Consider the following 16826-nt stretch of genomic DNA (forward strand, 5'->3'; position numbering starts at 1 on the left):
CACATTTATTTCTCTTGCTCTCAAAGGTTTGCTCAGCATACTGGCAGCGGAAAGTACAGACAATTCCCAGAGTGAGGTAGGGCCCAGAGATAGGAGAAGAATGGCTAAATGCTGAGATCAGCTTTCATTGGCTTTATAATCCATACAGACCCTTGCATGTGCTAAACGTTTCTTTTTTTCACATGAGTGTAGGTTGATGCTGCTTCCTTCATCCAGTCCTAACATGAATGTATCACTACCTACCTGGCCCATGGTACTGTTGCTTCAGCAAGCAGTTAAGTCCATGGATAACTTGAAGATTGAGAGTAAATGCATATCAAGTAAGCCGAGTTTGAGTGCTTTTCTAGTTAAGGCACAGGCCTTTGTGCTCTCCCTCTTTATACTCCTAACACAGGATTACTGAAGATTCTTCTTATAGTGTTTCAACAGTAACACATCAATTACTTAATAGTTTACAATTAAAATATAAACCTATTATGTTTCAGTTGTACATCATTAATATCCAGTGATGTGAGGACTATATCATGTTTTATTGGGAAAGCTTTAAAAATCATGAATGCTTCCAATAAAAGAGAGCAATTCGGAATTGTCCCATTCCTGAAATATATAAGCTAGGAGAACTGCAGCTATGGTAACGTGTCTTGAAATGTATATACTTTACAATATTGTAAAGCATATGCAATATACTTTACAATATACTTTTGTAAAGTATATACAAGTATAAACTTGGCTGTACAAGGAACACCAAGGATGCTGTCCGAGATTCGCTGATGTAGACAAATTTTCCAGCTCCTTTTAAACATGTAATATTTGATTATTTGAATGATGTATCAGCCAAGCATCTGACTCAGGATGTTTAAAAATTATGGGAAAACCTTTCTACGAAACAAAAAAAATCAGCCATTTTTCAGAACAGAACTATTGCAAAACTGCACAGCTTTGCTCTCCTCCTTTTGTTTTAAAAAGAGCAAGAAAACAAACAAAAGGACAGGTTTAGTGACATGCTTTAATGCCTTAACGCTTTGAAGCACAGATTTTGTATCTTGAAGGAAAATTAGGGACATACTGCTTCCTCTAAAGAAGTCTCTAGAGAACTGACATGAGTGTCTATTAGCAGATATCAAAATGTGTTACTTCTAAGGAGGAGTTCTGTGAGGGATGGGATGGGATAGGAGTAGAGTAGAGTAGAGTAGTGCACTTGGAAGGGTCATTCTAAGATCTTTCAGCACAACCCGACCACTTCAGTGCTAACCAAAGCTCAAAGCACACTACTGAGGGTGGTATCCCAATGCCTCCTGAACACTGACAGCACGGGGAACCAACCACCTCACTAGGAAGCTCATTCCAGTGTCTGACCACACTCACAGTATAAAATCTTTTCCTAACATCCAGTTTGAACTTCAATCACAGAATCATAGAATTGTTAAAGTTGGGAAAGACCACTAATATCATCTAGTCCAACCATCAACCCTTCACCACACCATGCCCACTAAATCACATCCCTCAGTGCCACATCTGAACATTTCTTGAACACCTCCAGGTACTCCACCACTTCCCTGGGCAGCCTGTTCCAATGCTTCTCCACTCTTTCTGAGAAGAAATTTCCCCTACCTGAACATTCTCTGGTACAACTTGAGGCCATTCCTGCAAGTCCTACCACTGTTACCTGGGAGAAGAGGCCAACCCTCATCTCGCCAAAACCACCTTTCAGGTTGGTGTAGACAGAGATAAGGTCTCCCCTGAGACTCATCTTCTATGCCTGAACAATCCCAGCTCCCTCAGCCGCTCCCCATCAGACTTGTGCTCCAGACCCCCCACAGCTTTGCTGCCCTTCTCCGGACACACCCGAGGTCTTTGATGTCTTTCTTGTAATGAGGTGCCCAAAAACTGAACACAGCACTCGAGGTGTGGCCGCACCAGCACTGAGTACAGGGGGACTCCCTGCTCCTGATGGCTGCAATATCGATGATCCAAGCCATGATGGCATTGGCCACCTGGGCAGGTTGCTGGCTCAAGTTCAGCCAGCTGTGCACCAGCACTCTCAGATCCTTTCTAGTCACTCTGCCCCAACCTCGAAGCACTGCCTGGGGTTGCAGTGACCAAAGCGCAGGACCCGGCACTAGGTCTTGTTGAACTTCATCCAGTTGGCCTCAGCCCATCGATCCAGCCTATCACGTCCCTCTGTGGAGCTCTCCTGCCCTCAGGCGGAACTGAAATCCACTCTGTGGGTACACGGACCGTTCCCCGTGGCTGCACCGCAGGTGCTGTTTGGCCGCGGGCCGGACCGCGCTCAGGGACAAGCGGGGACGCGCCGGGCCGGGAGCGGGACGCAGCGCGGGCTCGCAGCACCGCGCGGCTATGGCGCCCCCTAGCGGCTGAGGCGAAGGGCCGCGGCATCCGCTGATGAGCGCAGCTCGCCGGAGTGGAGCTTGCGCAAGCCCCGCTGGGCTCATAGCACCTCTTGTGCAACAGCCGCGCGCTGAGCTGGAACCCACTGAAAACACTGACATGCCCCGGCTCTAGTAAAAAAATGAGGGTTCGGCTCGGTTCCCCGAGCTCTCCTCGCTGCAGGAGTTATGTGGAAAGCAGCAGCACACGAACGTGCGATCAGGGGTGAACAGCTGGACTGCTGACCTCTGGATTTTATACTGCTCAAGGGCCTATTTTTCCAGCTGTACCACTTCAGTGTAGCATTTGTATCTATTAAGGGACGATGCTTCAACAAGGATATAGTTTTGTAACCTTTACAGGAGGGGTAGTTTACCTGATCTACCGTTTCTTCAATTGCTCTCATGTAATGACGAAGCTCTCTGTCCATTGTGGCGTACTCTAACATGACATTTTCCATACTTTTAACATCCTCTTCATCATCTGCAAAACAAAGCATGTTGCACATGGATGATCAGCTGTATACATTTCAGGCGTCATTCTTTCTTTACAGATGGTGCTGTTAATGCCGTGAGGCACAGCAGGTGTTTCCAAGCTCCTCCAACACATACTTCTTTCCTATTTTGCAACCATAAACCTTGACATTTCTTGGGTAACTTGAACAAACAGCTTACTCAGAAGGACACTTCCCTGGTTTCATGTGAACCAGAGAGAGTGTGTGTAATTTCAGCTACTAACACCTAGTCATTAGGCAATAGGGATATTTTCTGCAAAAGTTGTATTTCATGACTCATCACATCGCCTCAGAAAAATTCACAAGAAACTTAAATGCCCTTTCAGTGTGCTGTAGTCCATAGCTATAACTAGACCCTGTTGTCCCCAACAAACACAGCTAATGTAAAATCAAAATAGAGACATTTTATGAGCCAAGACATGATGGAAAGCTGAGTAGTGCTGGTGAATCAGACAGTAACATTTTAATTGCCAGGGAAAAATCAATGAACCAGGACACGTGCTTACCAATTCACATCCACTTTTATTCTCTTCTTTATTGTTCCTAATTTCACTCCTTTCATCTCTAACTACACCTCTGCTTTCCTGTCCTGACACTGCTGGACAAGGACTCACTGCAGGTGCCACGGGCACACATTACCTTCTGACAAAAGTGCTGCCAGCAGTTGGAAGATGAACAGCCACGAGCCCCTAACCTGTTCGGGAAATTAATTACACTTCCTACTTCAGGAATTAGGAAACATAAATTTCTAATTCTCCTGCTCCCATTTATTCCTATTTGCACTTTCCAGGTATAGAGGAAACCACGAGATGCAGCTGGAAGCCGTGAAAGTGCCCCACAGACCTCACGTACCATTAGGAGCAACCATTTAATGGAGAATTCTCTTCCACAAGCAGCTTATATAGCTGATATGCACGGTTCTTTTTAGGAAGAAAATCATGGGGTTGCTCTTTAAATTGTGTGCATGTGTGTGCAAATGAAGATCATTTCCTCTGGCAAGCTACAATACCTCTTAAGTTGCTAACTGCACTCACATGTTGGAGCACAAACTCTCAGTGCACAAAGCACTGCACACTGCCATCCCAGCGTACCAGCAGCACCTGAAACTTGCTGAAACACATCACTCAGGGCTAGGAACTGCATGCCATTTAAAACAGTGATGGATCCAAAGGACAGCAGGAAAAGTGCTAAGTTATATTTACCCCCAAAAAAGTTATATAATAAGCCATACTATTTTGTGAACTTGGCAATTACAGTTACAATGTTTCCCTTAATTATATATAAGCTTGATACATATCCATTTTTCATTAAGTAGGCAAATGGATATTGCAGACAGAATTTTGGCATCCCTGCAACATTTCCCTCTCCCCTTTCCCTTCCCTCACACCCGATTTCCATATCCTATCTGCTAACTGTGTTCAGGCTCTTTTTCCTTCCTGCTAGGATGCATATGAAGTGTTTCCTTCAAAGCTGACATAAATGGCACTCCATGAATCACAGGAAAGGTTTGTGCAGCAAGGAACTGTCACTCTCCTCCCATGGCAAAAATGAATCATATCTATGACATAAAGAAACTACAGTGGCCTAAATCATTTTCTTAGGGGAAGAAAAGTGCATTGTTAAACACCAAGAGTATAATAAAGCCGTCTCTCCTAAGTTCAAATAGTTTTAGACAAAGAATAATAATGCTTCCACTGATCTTACTGCTCTTGAGAAATGCATTAAAATAAGGTACAAAGAGATGGAACACAGCTCAGGCAAGAGGGATGTTATCAGTAATGACATTCTGCTCTGTGGTCTTTACGTCTTGACTGTTCTGCCCATCCACCAGCCTGCTTTAAGCCTCAGTGATGTTCAGTCACCTCCCCGCTTTTGAACCTCCATGCACATGAAGGTACATATGTTAAATATACTGTGAAAACTCGGAATTTTCTGTCAGTAACACATGGTCACAGCTTGCCTTTGAAGCTACTACAGATGCAGAGATGAGTCTGGTGGACTGCATATAGGTCAGTGATGTCCATCCCACACTTCTGACCTTACAGATACCAGAGAACATTTTCTCACTGCACATCAAGCCATAGCTCTAGGCACTGAGAGTTAAAAGGAGGTCTCCCAACTTGTCGCCAGCTACTCATATCTCCAGCTCCCAAAGAAGACTTAAAAGGAAACATACATTACAGGCTGTTCTATTTGCCTTTAAAAAACAGATGTAACCCTATGTTGGACACTGCAGTCACCCTATGCACACAGTTCCTCTGCTCCTAGCACACTCCCTGGTGTGCTAAGATCTCTTCTGCCCCTCCAGAAAGAAGCTAATGCAGAAGAGACCTTGGGTACACCTGATGAGAAGCTGTGGGTTTCTCTATGAGGATGCAAGGTTTTACAGTTCACCATGGCAGGAATCCCAGCACGTTCAATGTTTCTTTATGACAGATACTGCCACGGATCAGTCAGAACACCCCAGCTGACTTGGTCTCAACAGGAAATGAGAAATTAGAAAATACTTCACTACCTGTCCTGATTACCACCCCACAGCTCACTGTCCCAAATCCCACCAATCCACTAATGCAGCAGCACTATAAGAAGATTCAAATTCAGTGCTGACATGAGGCTTCTGAAAGATTCACATGGCATTGTCCACTACTCACTCTGCAAACCCCCTGCTACTTTTGTTTCAGTTGTCAGGAGGGCAGTGCAGATTCCTGGCAAAGAGAGACTCAAGGCACGTTCCCTCTTCCATCAGACAGGGACAACGTTATCTGCTGAGCACCCTCCAGCCAGACTTTAGCTGCAAAGCCAGCTAGCTCTCCAAAGCACTCAGACCTTTCAATCTGCAAGCCAACCTAGCTCAACATCAAAATCAAATGCTCTGCAAGTGCTGGAACAGTGCCACTGTGTTATCTAATCAAACTTTATTCTAATCTTGTTTCTAATTCATATCTAAGGAATGCATTCTAAACTCTCTGCATATACTTTTAGCTACTGCCACAACATACCATCAAAGTTGCATACTGTAGTTAAATCTCCTTGTTATCTAGGCTAAACATGTTGAGTTCAGTAAGCATTTCTCCACAAGTGCCTACCCTCACCACCCAGAGATTATACATTTTGCATTATTACATATTTCACTCACAGAAAGCTCAGTTCAAGGCTGCAATTTTTAGTTTTCAAAGGCCTCTATGCATCATGTTAAAATTAGCTGTCTGAATATCCACATCTCATAACTGAATTTAAGTGCATATGACTTTGTGAACTCTTTTTATAATGCAGACAGGGCTATTACACTGAAAAGTCTCCCTGCAAATTAGGTAACAAAACATACAGAGACCAGCAACCGTTCCATTTCTCTTTCCTGGTAAGAGATCAAACTGGTCATGCTCAGCTGCCTTACTGCTGATTCAAACTATAATCGATCAGGGCAGTTACGTATCATGAACTCTAAGGCACTAAAACAGAAGTTACAGTAACAGTTTACTCAAGTCTGGACTATTTTTACACTTCCTGTATTAACACTTGTCTAAAATGACAATCATTTATCCCAATCTTACACCTGAATTTGTATTTATCACTCATTTTATTTCCTGGTATACATCCACAATTTAGAAAAATGGCTAAAGCTTTTCCACAGCTATTTTTTTGTACAGAAGTTACTAACAACATACAGCATAATTATTTGTTGATTTATGGTACAACAGCTGCAGCCAACACATACCAATTGAAATAATTATTCTCTTCCAAGCAGACTATATGAAATGCAAAACAGCCTGGAATACCATGAAATTATAGGAAGGCTCCAGGCCTCAAAGTGTAACAGTACTTAAAATGAATAGCTAAACACAGGTGAAATGGATTAATGGAAGTATCAACATTCATCTCTTTATATTCTTGACCAACAGAAACCCAGGTTTTCAATTTTAAACAAAGCACATGCAATAGCAACAGAATTGCCAGGTCACAGCCTGAACCAGTGGTTGAGCACCAGGTGAGAAGGCACAGCTAACCCAGACAGCTCTGGTGCACGCAATGCACCTGGGTGACTCGAAGGGGTGGAGCCTGGATCCATCCCTCCTCACCCTCATTGAAGGGTGAGCAGCCAAGACAGTAGTATCTCTTTGGATAGAGATCACACTCCTCTTGAGCCATTCCTGGAAGGGGTGAGCCCATTTTCCTTTTTTTTGTTACCTGCTATTGCTCTGTAGCACCTGTAGAAGTCATTGTTATAACTTCCTTTAGCCATACACCAGGACACTGGGAATTCTCTCTCTTGCACTTCACTTTTTTAAAAAAAGGCTCTTTTTAATTGCAAGACTACACACTGTTTTTACCATCAGGCTCTGCTACTGTACAAGGCAAAGGAAGAGTAGTAAACTACTGCCTGTAGATTTCAGACTTTTAAAGCATATGTAACACAAACATCTGTCACTTGAGCCAACAGTGATAGCAGTAGTACACAGCTGTCTTTATGCACACCAGCAGCAAGAAAAAAACACATGCTTTGCCAGTACGGTTCAAGTAATTGCTGACAGCAGAGGAATACAGGCTGTAGGACTTCACGCTTTAGTTCCATCTTCTGGAGAATGAGCACACTCAATTCAGGATACAGCTAAGCGTTTTTGTTGTTGTTTTTAGCAACTGTTTCATTTTTGAAACAGAAAAGTGCAAAGACACTCCCTGCCCGCACTCCCCTTGCTCTTGTATCCAGTTGGTTCAAAACTGTTGCTAACTCAATTTGGATAACACATCTGGAAAAAAAAAAATCAACCTATGTACGCTTTATGAATCTTTCTAAACAGATGCACAAAATGCTTGGAAGTCAGTAGAGAGATGTCCCTGTACTTTCTAGATGCACAAAGGAGAGGGTACAGAGCTATGCAGGAGATTGCAGTCATAGTTCTCTGCTCTGTCTATATGCACTTGAATCCTGCCTTGATACTCCAGACCATACTGACCAACAGAAACTTAAACAATATGCTGTTCCTCCAGCACTGTGGGCAATTCTTCACTTTTCCCCCTCCAGGTACATGAAAAGCTCCTCAGAAAACTCTCTCTGAAGATTTCTATTCTAAGCCTCACCTCTCTGACCTGTAACGTATTTTTAATACAGAAAAAAAAATAAGAATCAAAAATGGTAAAAAAAAAAAAAAAAGAAAGAAAGAAAACAGGAAAAAAAATGAGTTTAGAAGCAATACAAAGGAACAGCAAAAGGCCAGAGAACTAAATTAGTCTCCCAAGTGAAGGTGTCTTCATGTGAAAACCAAGTAAGTGGTTGAAATTGAAAAGTCCAGGCAGTGCCAATGAAGACATCTGGATAGGGAACTTACCACTGCAATTAGCAAGAGAAGAAAAAAATATTGCTGATCAGAATGCCAACCAGAGAAGGAATGACAACCAGTGAAGCAATGGGAACTCAGGGCAGCAATTGCAAAATTTCCTGCCATTTAACAGTCAGAAGCTACTTACAGCTTAAGTCAGTCCTACAGACAGCTCCAGCTCCTCAGGAAGTGCCTTAACGGGGCTGCAGTGTACTTCAAGCTGCATTTCCCTCACTGTTCCCCAGTGAAACCATTCTACTTATGTATAAAGCTTCCACGCACAGTTACAAACTGACTGCGTAGCAGTGATTTTACACACCTATATCTTCAGCTGTCAGAACACCAGTAAAAGCTCCTCCAAAATGAAATATCCATGAGGGAAAGACAAATTGGCTCTAGGTGGCCCTGCTTGAGCAAGTGGTTGGAGAAGGTGATATTCAGAGGTCCCTTTGTACCTCAACTGTTCTGTGATACTCCTTGATATCTAACAACCTTTTTCTCTAAACCATTCTTATGGAAAACGGATGAAAGTGAGTTCAAAGTTATAAATACCAATTCAAGTCTTCTCAAGAAAAGAAGGAATTTGAGTCCAAGTTCCCTATATTCTATCAAAGAAAAAAAAAAAAATCTGACTAGGGAGAAGAAAAGTGAGAAGTATGTGGGAGATAAGACTACTAGTAAGTGTAAGAAGAGAAAGCAACGGAAAACTGTTATTTGACTGTGCCCATGGCTCCACCCAAACCTAAAACTTCCTAAAACTTCACAGTATTTTCTATTTGGCTTTTGTTCAAAGACTCCAAATCAAATTACAAAACTTGGATTCAGGTCATCAAGCATTTTGCTTTTACCTGAATCGAGTCTTCAGAGGTTTTATTTTGCAGAGGAAAGGGCACTGTTTTTCAGCTTGGATTGAAACTTTAATTTTATTTAGCAACTGACTGGAGGGGAAATAAAAAAAAAAAAAAAGAAAGAAAAAAAAATTCAATTATCCAATATTCCAGTATTCTCTGATTAATTTTCTCTTTTAATCTGTAAGATGAGCCAAGAGCGTCTGCTAGATTACAAACTGCTCCTGACAGGAAAACTCATCCTTTGTTACAAGTCATTTCCCCGTAGGCTGTGACTGTCTGAAATGGGAAGTGACAAGATTCAGTGTCCCAGGAGTTTACTGCCAGTCCTATGGAAATGAAACCCAAGCACATTATATTGTAGAGTCAGAATTTCAACAGAAATGGACCACGCAGGATGTCTCCTTTCTGAATACCCAGTTTGAAGCATCTCAAGGGGCCAGCACGTTCAGGGAGTGGGCGAAGCACATGTTCTGAAAACAGAGTCATCTCAGAGTGGGCACAGAGAAGCTGAGGTACCCAGTATCAATAACCACTTTTAAAAAGAACTTACTATACTATTCCGTAATAAAGTAATCATGAAACTTTTGTTCAACATGAAACTCCTTTAAACCCCACTGCCAGTACAACTAGGCCAGCAATGCTTTTGAAAGTTACTTCCTTATAATGCTTATTTTTCTTAGAGACTGAGAGAGGAAGGTTAAAATGTCATAATGATGCAGTTCAGACTTGAGAGCAGTAATGAAGATATTCTTACTGAGTATTTCTGCCATTGTATCCACACAGCTTGCGTGTTAAGAATGGGCAATAACTCCTAACTCCTATGGACACTGTGGTAATACCTAATGAAATAAGGAAGGTTCTCACAGAGAGTTTGATTTAGTAAATAGTCCAGCATGAGCTGACATACTTTACTGTATAAAATCCAATGTAAATTATTATTTAACACAAATAGAGTTCAGCTTAGACTAAGAGACACAAATAACAAAAAGACATACTGTAATATTCCAAACAGCTAAACACAGTTTGCTATGGGAGAGAAACATTAATACTTATATCATATGTACATATTTTGCAGTACTGTAACCTCTACATTCACTGCCACACATATGCTACCAAGACATGAAGGCAGATAGTACAAGAACACTAATGATAGTGGATGCTTGCTTGACAATATTAATTAAGGCCTATGCAGTCACCAACCTAGTCTGATCCTGACCAGCACCTCTTTAGGACCCAAGGGAACAGCATGGAGCTACACCAAGGGAGGTTCAGGTTGGGTATTAGGAAAAGGTCGCCCACAAGAGGGTGACAGCCACTCTAACAGGCTCTGCAGGGCAGTGGTGACAACACCAAACCAGATGGAGTGCAAGAAGTATTTGGGCAATGCACTCAGACAAAGGATTGAAATTTTGAGTGGTCCTGTGTAGGCAGGAGTTGGATCCAAATGATCCCTGTGGGTCCCTTCCAATTCAGGATATTCTTTGATTCAATGATACACACTTTACTAAATTCCATAGACATGGTGACATTAATTCTTTACCATCTAGCATCTACGTGGTTTGGCAGAAAAACAAAGTTAACAAAGACAGTCTAGCTAATAGGAGCACTGAAAGGAGGATAAAACATTTATGAGACACAGAAGTTTGGGGAAGCATCTCAAGCTCTTATCTTTCAAAATCTTTCATCAGTTTTCTGGTATCACAGAATCACAGAACAGCTGAGGTTGGCAGGGACCTCTGAAGGAGACCCATGTTTCTCCTCTGCTGGAACAATATAACTTTTCAGTCATACGATAAATTTGGTCAACAAAGCAATTCAAGACAGAAACAGTATCCTGTCCTCCCCAGAACAAAAGAACAACAACAAAAGCAAGCCCCCCAAAACAATGGTACTCCAGGAACTGAATTCAAAGTGCAGATATGCAAACAGTTGTAGCAGCACACATGAGAAGTGGCAAACTGCGGCAGAGTGGAGCTCCTAAGCCACTTGTTAGCCAAGAAGTAGGTAAAGGAACCACACTGGTATTTTCCAAGCAAGTACAAGGTGTACTTATTTGTTATCTTCACACAGAAATCTCAGGACAAACTCTCATAAAATAAAGGTTTTTTTATATCTTCTGTTTTCATAACTATATATATATATATATATATATATATATATATATATATATATACCATTCTGTTCTCAGTGATTTCAACGTATGTTGAAATTGAGGCTGAAAACAACATTCACTAATAATTTCAATGGGAAAGGATTTTCCTATGACTAACCAGCAGCTTGCCTGTGGAGGCGTGGGCATGTCTGCATCAGACCACAGAGCTCAAAGCCCAGAGCTGCTTGCTGCTGACCCAGCCTTCCTTGAGAACCAGAGATGGGACACCTGGGAAGACTGAAAACCAGAGTCCACTGCTGTCCTTCTTCTACATAATTTCTGCTTTCAAAATGTGGTATTAGCAAGATAAAAATTGGGACAAAAGTTTCTCTTCTGGAAATGGGAAGATCCTTATGGGTCACTTCCAACTCATGTTATTCTATGATCTCCCTTAGGATAATTGCTCTTTTTTGATCCCTCAGAACACGTTCTGAAACTGCTACTTAAAATGAAGTATTTTATTTCAAGGCTTCCAAGAGTATTTTTAATTTCCAGAAAAAGTTCACAAGCTGCTGTATCCAACACCTCCCCTGTAAATGAATATCAGCAAGATTGTTTTGTTCATTTTCAACATATTGCATTTTTCTTTTAAGAAGCACAATTTCCTCTATATTAACACAGGATTCCTGCTTGCACACTGCAAGTCCCACTGATGTAATCCCCCCTTTTTTCTTTATAGTCAACAGCTAATGCTTTCTGTTGTGAATAACTGATTCTTCTCTTATTTTTAATTGCATTGACAGGTTAAAGTATTTCAGGGTGAAGTGCAAGTCTGTATCTAATACAAAGTGTATTTCTTGTTATCCAACTGTAAACAATACCATAAGGATCTTCACAGAATACACTTGGCTTCCGTTAATTAGTATTATAGCTCTCATCTAAGAGACACTTGTTCATGCTTGTCCGTTAAACTAAATTTGATAGTTACTTTGTCTTCCATCTAAACTGACTTCTGGGGAAGTGGGAGGAAATGAGAAACAACAAGCAGCAAAGATAGGAAAATAAACCTTTTTCACCCATGACTTTGAAAATTCTCAGTTAAATTATTTTCCATCCAGAACTGGAGGCAGCCTACTTCTGAGAGCAAGTTAACAAGCCCTCATCAGAGCTTATTAAATCAAATATTATGTTTCAGTAAATGCCACTATCTTAGTTCTGGGCTCAAACTACCAAACATCCGAGTCTGCTGCAGATACATCAGTTTCAAAATCTAATTGCACGGATGAGACACACTTCATGTGGCACCACAAGAAATTGTAGTCACACAATGCAATGTCATTGGCTTGGCCATAAAATAGGGCTGGACACAGAGAGAAGCATAGGAGAGTCAACAAACCGGTTCTGCTAAATCTCAGAGTTGCACTTCCTAATACAAGCAAACCCCAAATAGCAGTGGGCAAGAGTACAAGCTACAGGAGATATCATATGGGAAAGTAAGACAAAGAAAATCCTTCACTCCAAGGGAACCCTCCACTTCAAGACAGACAATCCAGCACTGATTTACTTCACTACAGTTTGTGCCCATAGTTACCATACGAAATCAAAAGAATTCAAGCTAAGCTTCCACAACCAACTGCAACAGCATCACACAGACACAAATGAACGCTCTTCAAGCACAAAAATTTTCACATTATTGACCTAAAGTGAAACAGCTGGGGGAGGAGAAATGCCAAAATGTCTGCTTTTTAAATGTCAAATATTTTGATTAGAGACTTTCAAACATGACTGTTTTTTTCCCCTGAGCCCACATAGTCTCCCATTCTAAGTTCTTCTGCTTCAACAACCCCTGGCACTACTGAGTTGAGAAGTCAGATAAGTTTATCAGTGGCCCCAGGCACTGCAAGAGTGGATGCTGCAGCTACCCAGCAGGGACCATCTTTACTCCAGCTGCAACAGCAAGCAGTTCAAGGTAGAAAAACTACACAGTTGTATGCTCAAAATATTTAGAAAAATTTGGCTGCCACATTACATCACTATGGACAGTGAGGTAATGCATCTTAGCACAGAGCTGATGCTGGTCTGCATACACACTGGAATAAATAAGAGATAAATGAGTTTCATAATCTACACTGTAATTAGAAATCTTTGTTTTTAATATCAGAAACACCGACCTGTTAGAATTTCAAAGACAACCATTTCTTAGAAGGTTTATGGAAATAAAAACCAGTATCCTCTCCAAAGCCAAAATGTTTGTTGGAAATGCAGACACATTCACATGGTTTGGGTATTTTCTCATTTCTGTTGATAACAGGACACAAACAAGGTTGGACCACAGGAGCCTAGAATGCCAGTGTTTCATTTAAGCAAAGGTCAAGGGATGCTCCCAACACCATCCTATTCAGCATGAGTCACACACCGATACGGTACCCTGGAAGTGTTAACCATGCAGCAGCATCAAAGCCAGGGCTTTGAGAGTCTCAGCATGACTTGGACAAGAAAGAAAAAGAAACCACCAAAAAAAACAACCCACAACCTAAGCTTCTTACATAGAAAAAGCAAAGTACGGTCACAAACTCCATGTGTAATGAAAACCAGCAATTCATTCTGCCTCTAGCAGGCTTCCTTTGCATTAAACCTCCTCTGTGAATTGGCAGATCTCCCTTTTTTGGCATGAATCACAGGTATGTGGCATTCATTCTGTTGCTTGCATACTGATAAGTGACAAAGCAAAATCTTTCCATTGCTAAGATTTCATTTTTCACCAACTTTATACAAGAATTTCTCCTGCTATGAAGTCCTGCTGCTTTGTCAACATACGGAAAATGCACATCTCTGTGCAGAAAAGAACAGTGATTCTGTGATGCCCAGGTCTCGAACGTACATGCAACGTGAAACAGGAATTTGTGTCATGGCTTAAAGTACACTACAGATCATGATCTCTCAGTATTTTTTTTAGGTAACCCTGTTAGTTCATAGAGAAATGACTTTGTGGAGCCTAGTGCCCTTTAAAGGGATAGGGTTTCCTTGTTGTTGTTTTTTGTTAATAAGAATATAAATTGAGACTGACTGTGGAAATGTTCAGTAACCAGATACAGGAAGGCTCCCTCTGTTCAGTACTTGAGCAGAACTGGGAAACTATCACATAGCTGTGAGACACTGTGCTAACAAAACAATTAAATCTACAACTGTATCACTATGCTTGAGATTTGTGTGGCTGAAACGTGTTAGTTCTCAGAAGTTCTTCCCACCCTTATACTGGTAAACTTTTGAATTTTAATTTGGTTTTCTATAAAAGTGACTGGGCCAAACCTGTGCACTGTGAAAGAGAAGTTTTCATCTTAAAATAACAGATTACCTTGAGACATTGGGACAGACTATACACCTTCGAGAAAGAACAGGTAAAAGAGGAATCTAAAAATACTGAAGAAATACAGAAATTAAATGAGTGATGGCATACCTAATTCACTCAAAAAGCAGCTGTGAATTAGATCCACACCCACAACTAATAAACTTTTTCTTTAAAGTCTTGTGAAAATGTCACATTAATCTACCCATATAGAAAAAGTCTCCTCACCCACTGCTTACTAAGATGATTAGTAAGGAAATCACAAGTTAAACTTTATTCATCTGCTTAAAAAAATAGGAAAGAGTTTGCAAGGTTGATTTAACTTGCAAGATATTATTGTCACTTGACATTTACATGCAATGTATAATTCCATTCCCACTTACAGTCTGGGGAAAGCCTGTTAAAATACTTCCTTAATGTGTGAACATTTCTTTGAGTTGTGTTCTTTTCATCTGCCACCTTCTCCTTAAGCCAGCTGGCTCCTTTTGTTAAGCCTTTTTTAATAAGAAGGTCCATTATATGTAATTTACGGAGCAGTTTGAGATTGTCATCTTCTATTGAACGCAACAGCACATGCTATAGCAGAACACTGCAGCATTTGTTGATAGTGTCAAAAAAAATCAAGAAAGTTCACACGTGTATATATCCTCAATATGTCGAATTTGCACTGATCAAAAGACCAAATGTGTCTTCTCATTCAAGAGCTGAATGGACGTGGCCCTGGGCACCCCACTCTGTGTGTCTCTGCTTGAGCAGGGGTTGGGCCAAAGGACCACTGAGAGCCCCTTGCAACTCAGCCATTCTGTGACTCATTTGCAGCCATATGTACTGTTCTCCTAGAATTTATATGCCAGGCTACTCCTCCTACTTTGCAAAAGCATCACAGCTTTGTGGAAACTACACAAGTTGCTTAAAGGAGAGACTTCATAAGGAAAGCATTTCAAAATCTTTTGTCATCTAGAGCTCAATCAGCATACTGCCCTGCTGTCCTGTACTGACCTTCTGCTGTTGCCCTCTTATTTCTTAATTCTCTTCTCCTTCATGAACATTTCTTTACTGTTTGCTCCTCTTCTCTTCCTCCGCAACCAGTTTTGCCAAATCTGTTCTTTTTTTTACTATCCTGCTTTTGACTCCCTAGCAAGTGATATCTCCCTGGTGTTCACAATCCTTGGGGTCACCTACTTTCTCATGTCCTCCTATATAACGGTCCATGGCCTTTTTCTTACTGGTATTATTGGAATAAAAGTCCATTAATACACACAAAAACCTGAACTGACAACAAAAGTAAGACATAAAGCTCACTAGTCATTAATACTAACTGCTGTGCGCTGCACAGTCTGGGCTGTGTAACACTAACATTGTCAAAAACTGCATCTAGGCCAACAGAGTGAATGATTGCAGACTGTCTGGCTATTACCACGTGTCCTGCACAGAGTATGATGCCCATGATGAACAACAGACATTTATTCAGTGTTTGAAGGAGAGGTAGAGGATTTGTTCCTTTTTAAAAAATTAAATAAAAAAAAATTGCTGACAACTTTGCAGATGTGTTCTTATCTTTATATGGCACATACAGCATAATTTAGGGTCTTTCTAGATCAACAAAACTAAATCCTGCTAATTGCATTTTTCTTCAATAAGCTCTTCTGGTATTTAAAAGAAAGAACAACACAGAGTACTCAGAGGCTGGAAAGCATAACTTGCATCAAGACTGACTAAAGCAGCTTAATGTGACTAGTTTCAGGAAGTGATGCTGAAGGAGTCTTGCTCATGACCTACCACAACTGCCCTAGAGATTTCTTAACATAATGGCTTCTGGTAAGCAAACAAAGCCATGCAATTCAGTGGCTGAAAACTGAAAGAAAGATAATGAAGAATGACAAGCTTCTCTGTCAACTACAGTTGAACAACATATTCAGAGAAAAGACAGACTGTCTTTCACTTTAGATGACTTTTTCCTGAGCCATGAGCTTCAGTGGTTGTGCTTTTATTTCCATAAACAGTTTCAGTAGCATATTTTTGAATGCTACTGAAATTTTCTCTCTTCACATTTGTTATGTATTGACCCACTAATAAAAATTCAGACAATCCACCTCCAGACATATCTGAAGGATCCACTCAAAAAACTCACGTTAAGTGCAAATCTTCACTGAGTCTTCTCTGTATATTTCAGAGATGTGATATTGAAAATATGATGCTTCTGATTTGTTAATTCACAAAAAGTAAAAATGCTATCTTTGCTAGGCTCTTGGCTTCTGCTGTCCTTTTTTCCCTTACAAACCCAATTTTTGGTGGCTACTTAGCTCTTACCTTTTCCAGC

General features: G+C 40.9%; 1 protein-coding gene across 1 annotated transcript in view; it reads right to left on the reverse strand.

Moving 5' to 3' along the window:
* NSMCE2 (NSE2 (MMS21) homolog, SMC5-SMC6 complex SUMO ligase) overlaps positions 1-16826 on the reverse strand; it is a 127393-nt gene that overhangs the window by 97188 nt on the left and 13379 nt on the right. Inside the window, exon 3 of the mRNA XM_065753465.1 lies at positions 2765-2871. Coding sequence (XP_065609537.1) covers positions 2765-2871 — 107 coding nt within the window. The remainder of the gene's footprint in view (positions 1-2764; positions 2872-16826) is intronic.

The sequence above is a fragment of the Cyrtonyx montezumae genome, unplaced genomic scaffold (assembly GCF_038088225.1).
Source record: "Cyrtonyx montezumae isolate F1298 unplaced genomic scaffold, pur_monq_1.0 scaffold_8, whole genome shotgun sequence".
Taxonomy (NCBI): domain Eukaryota; kingdom Metazoa; phylum Chordata; class Aves; order Galliformes; family Odontophoridae; genus Cyrtonyx; species Cyrtonyx montezumae.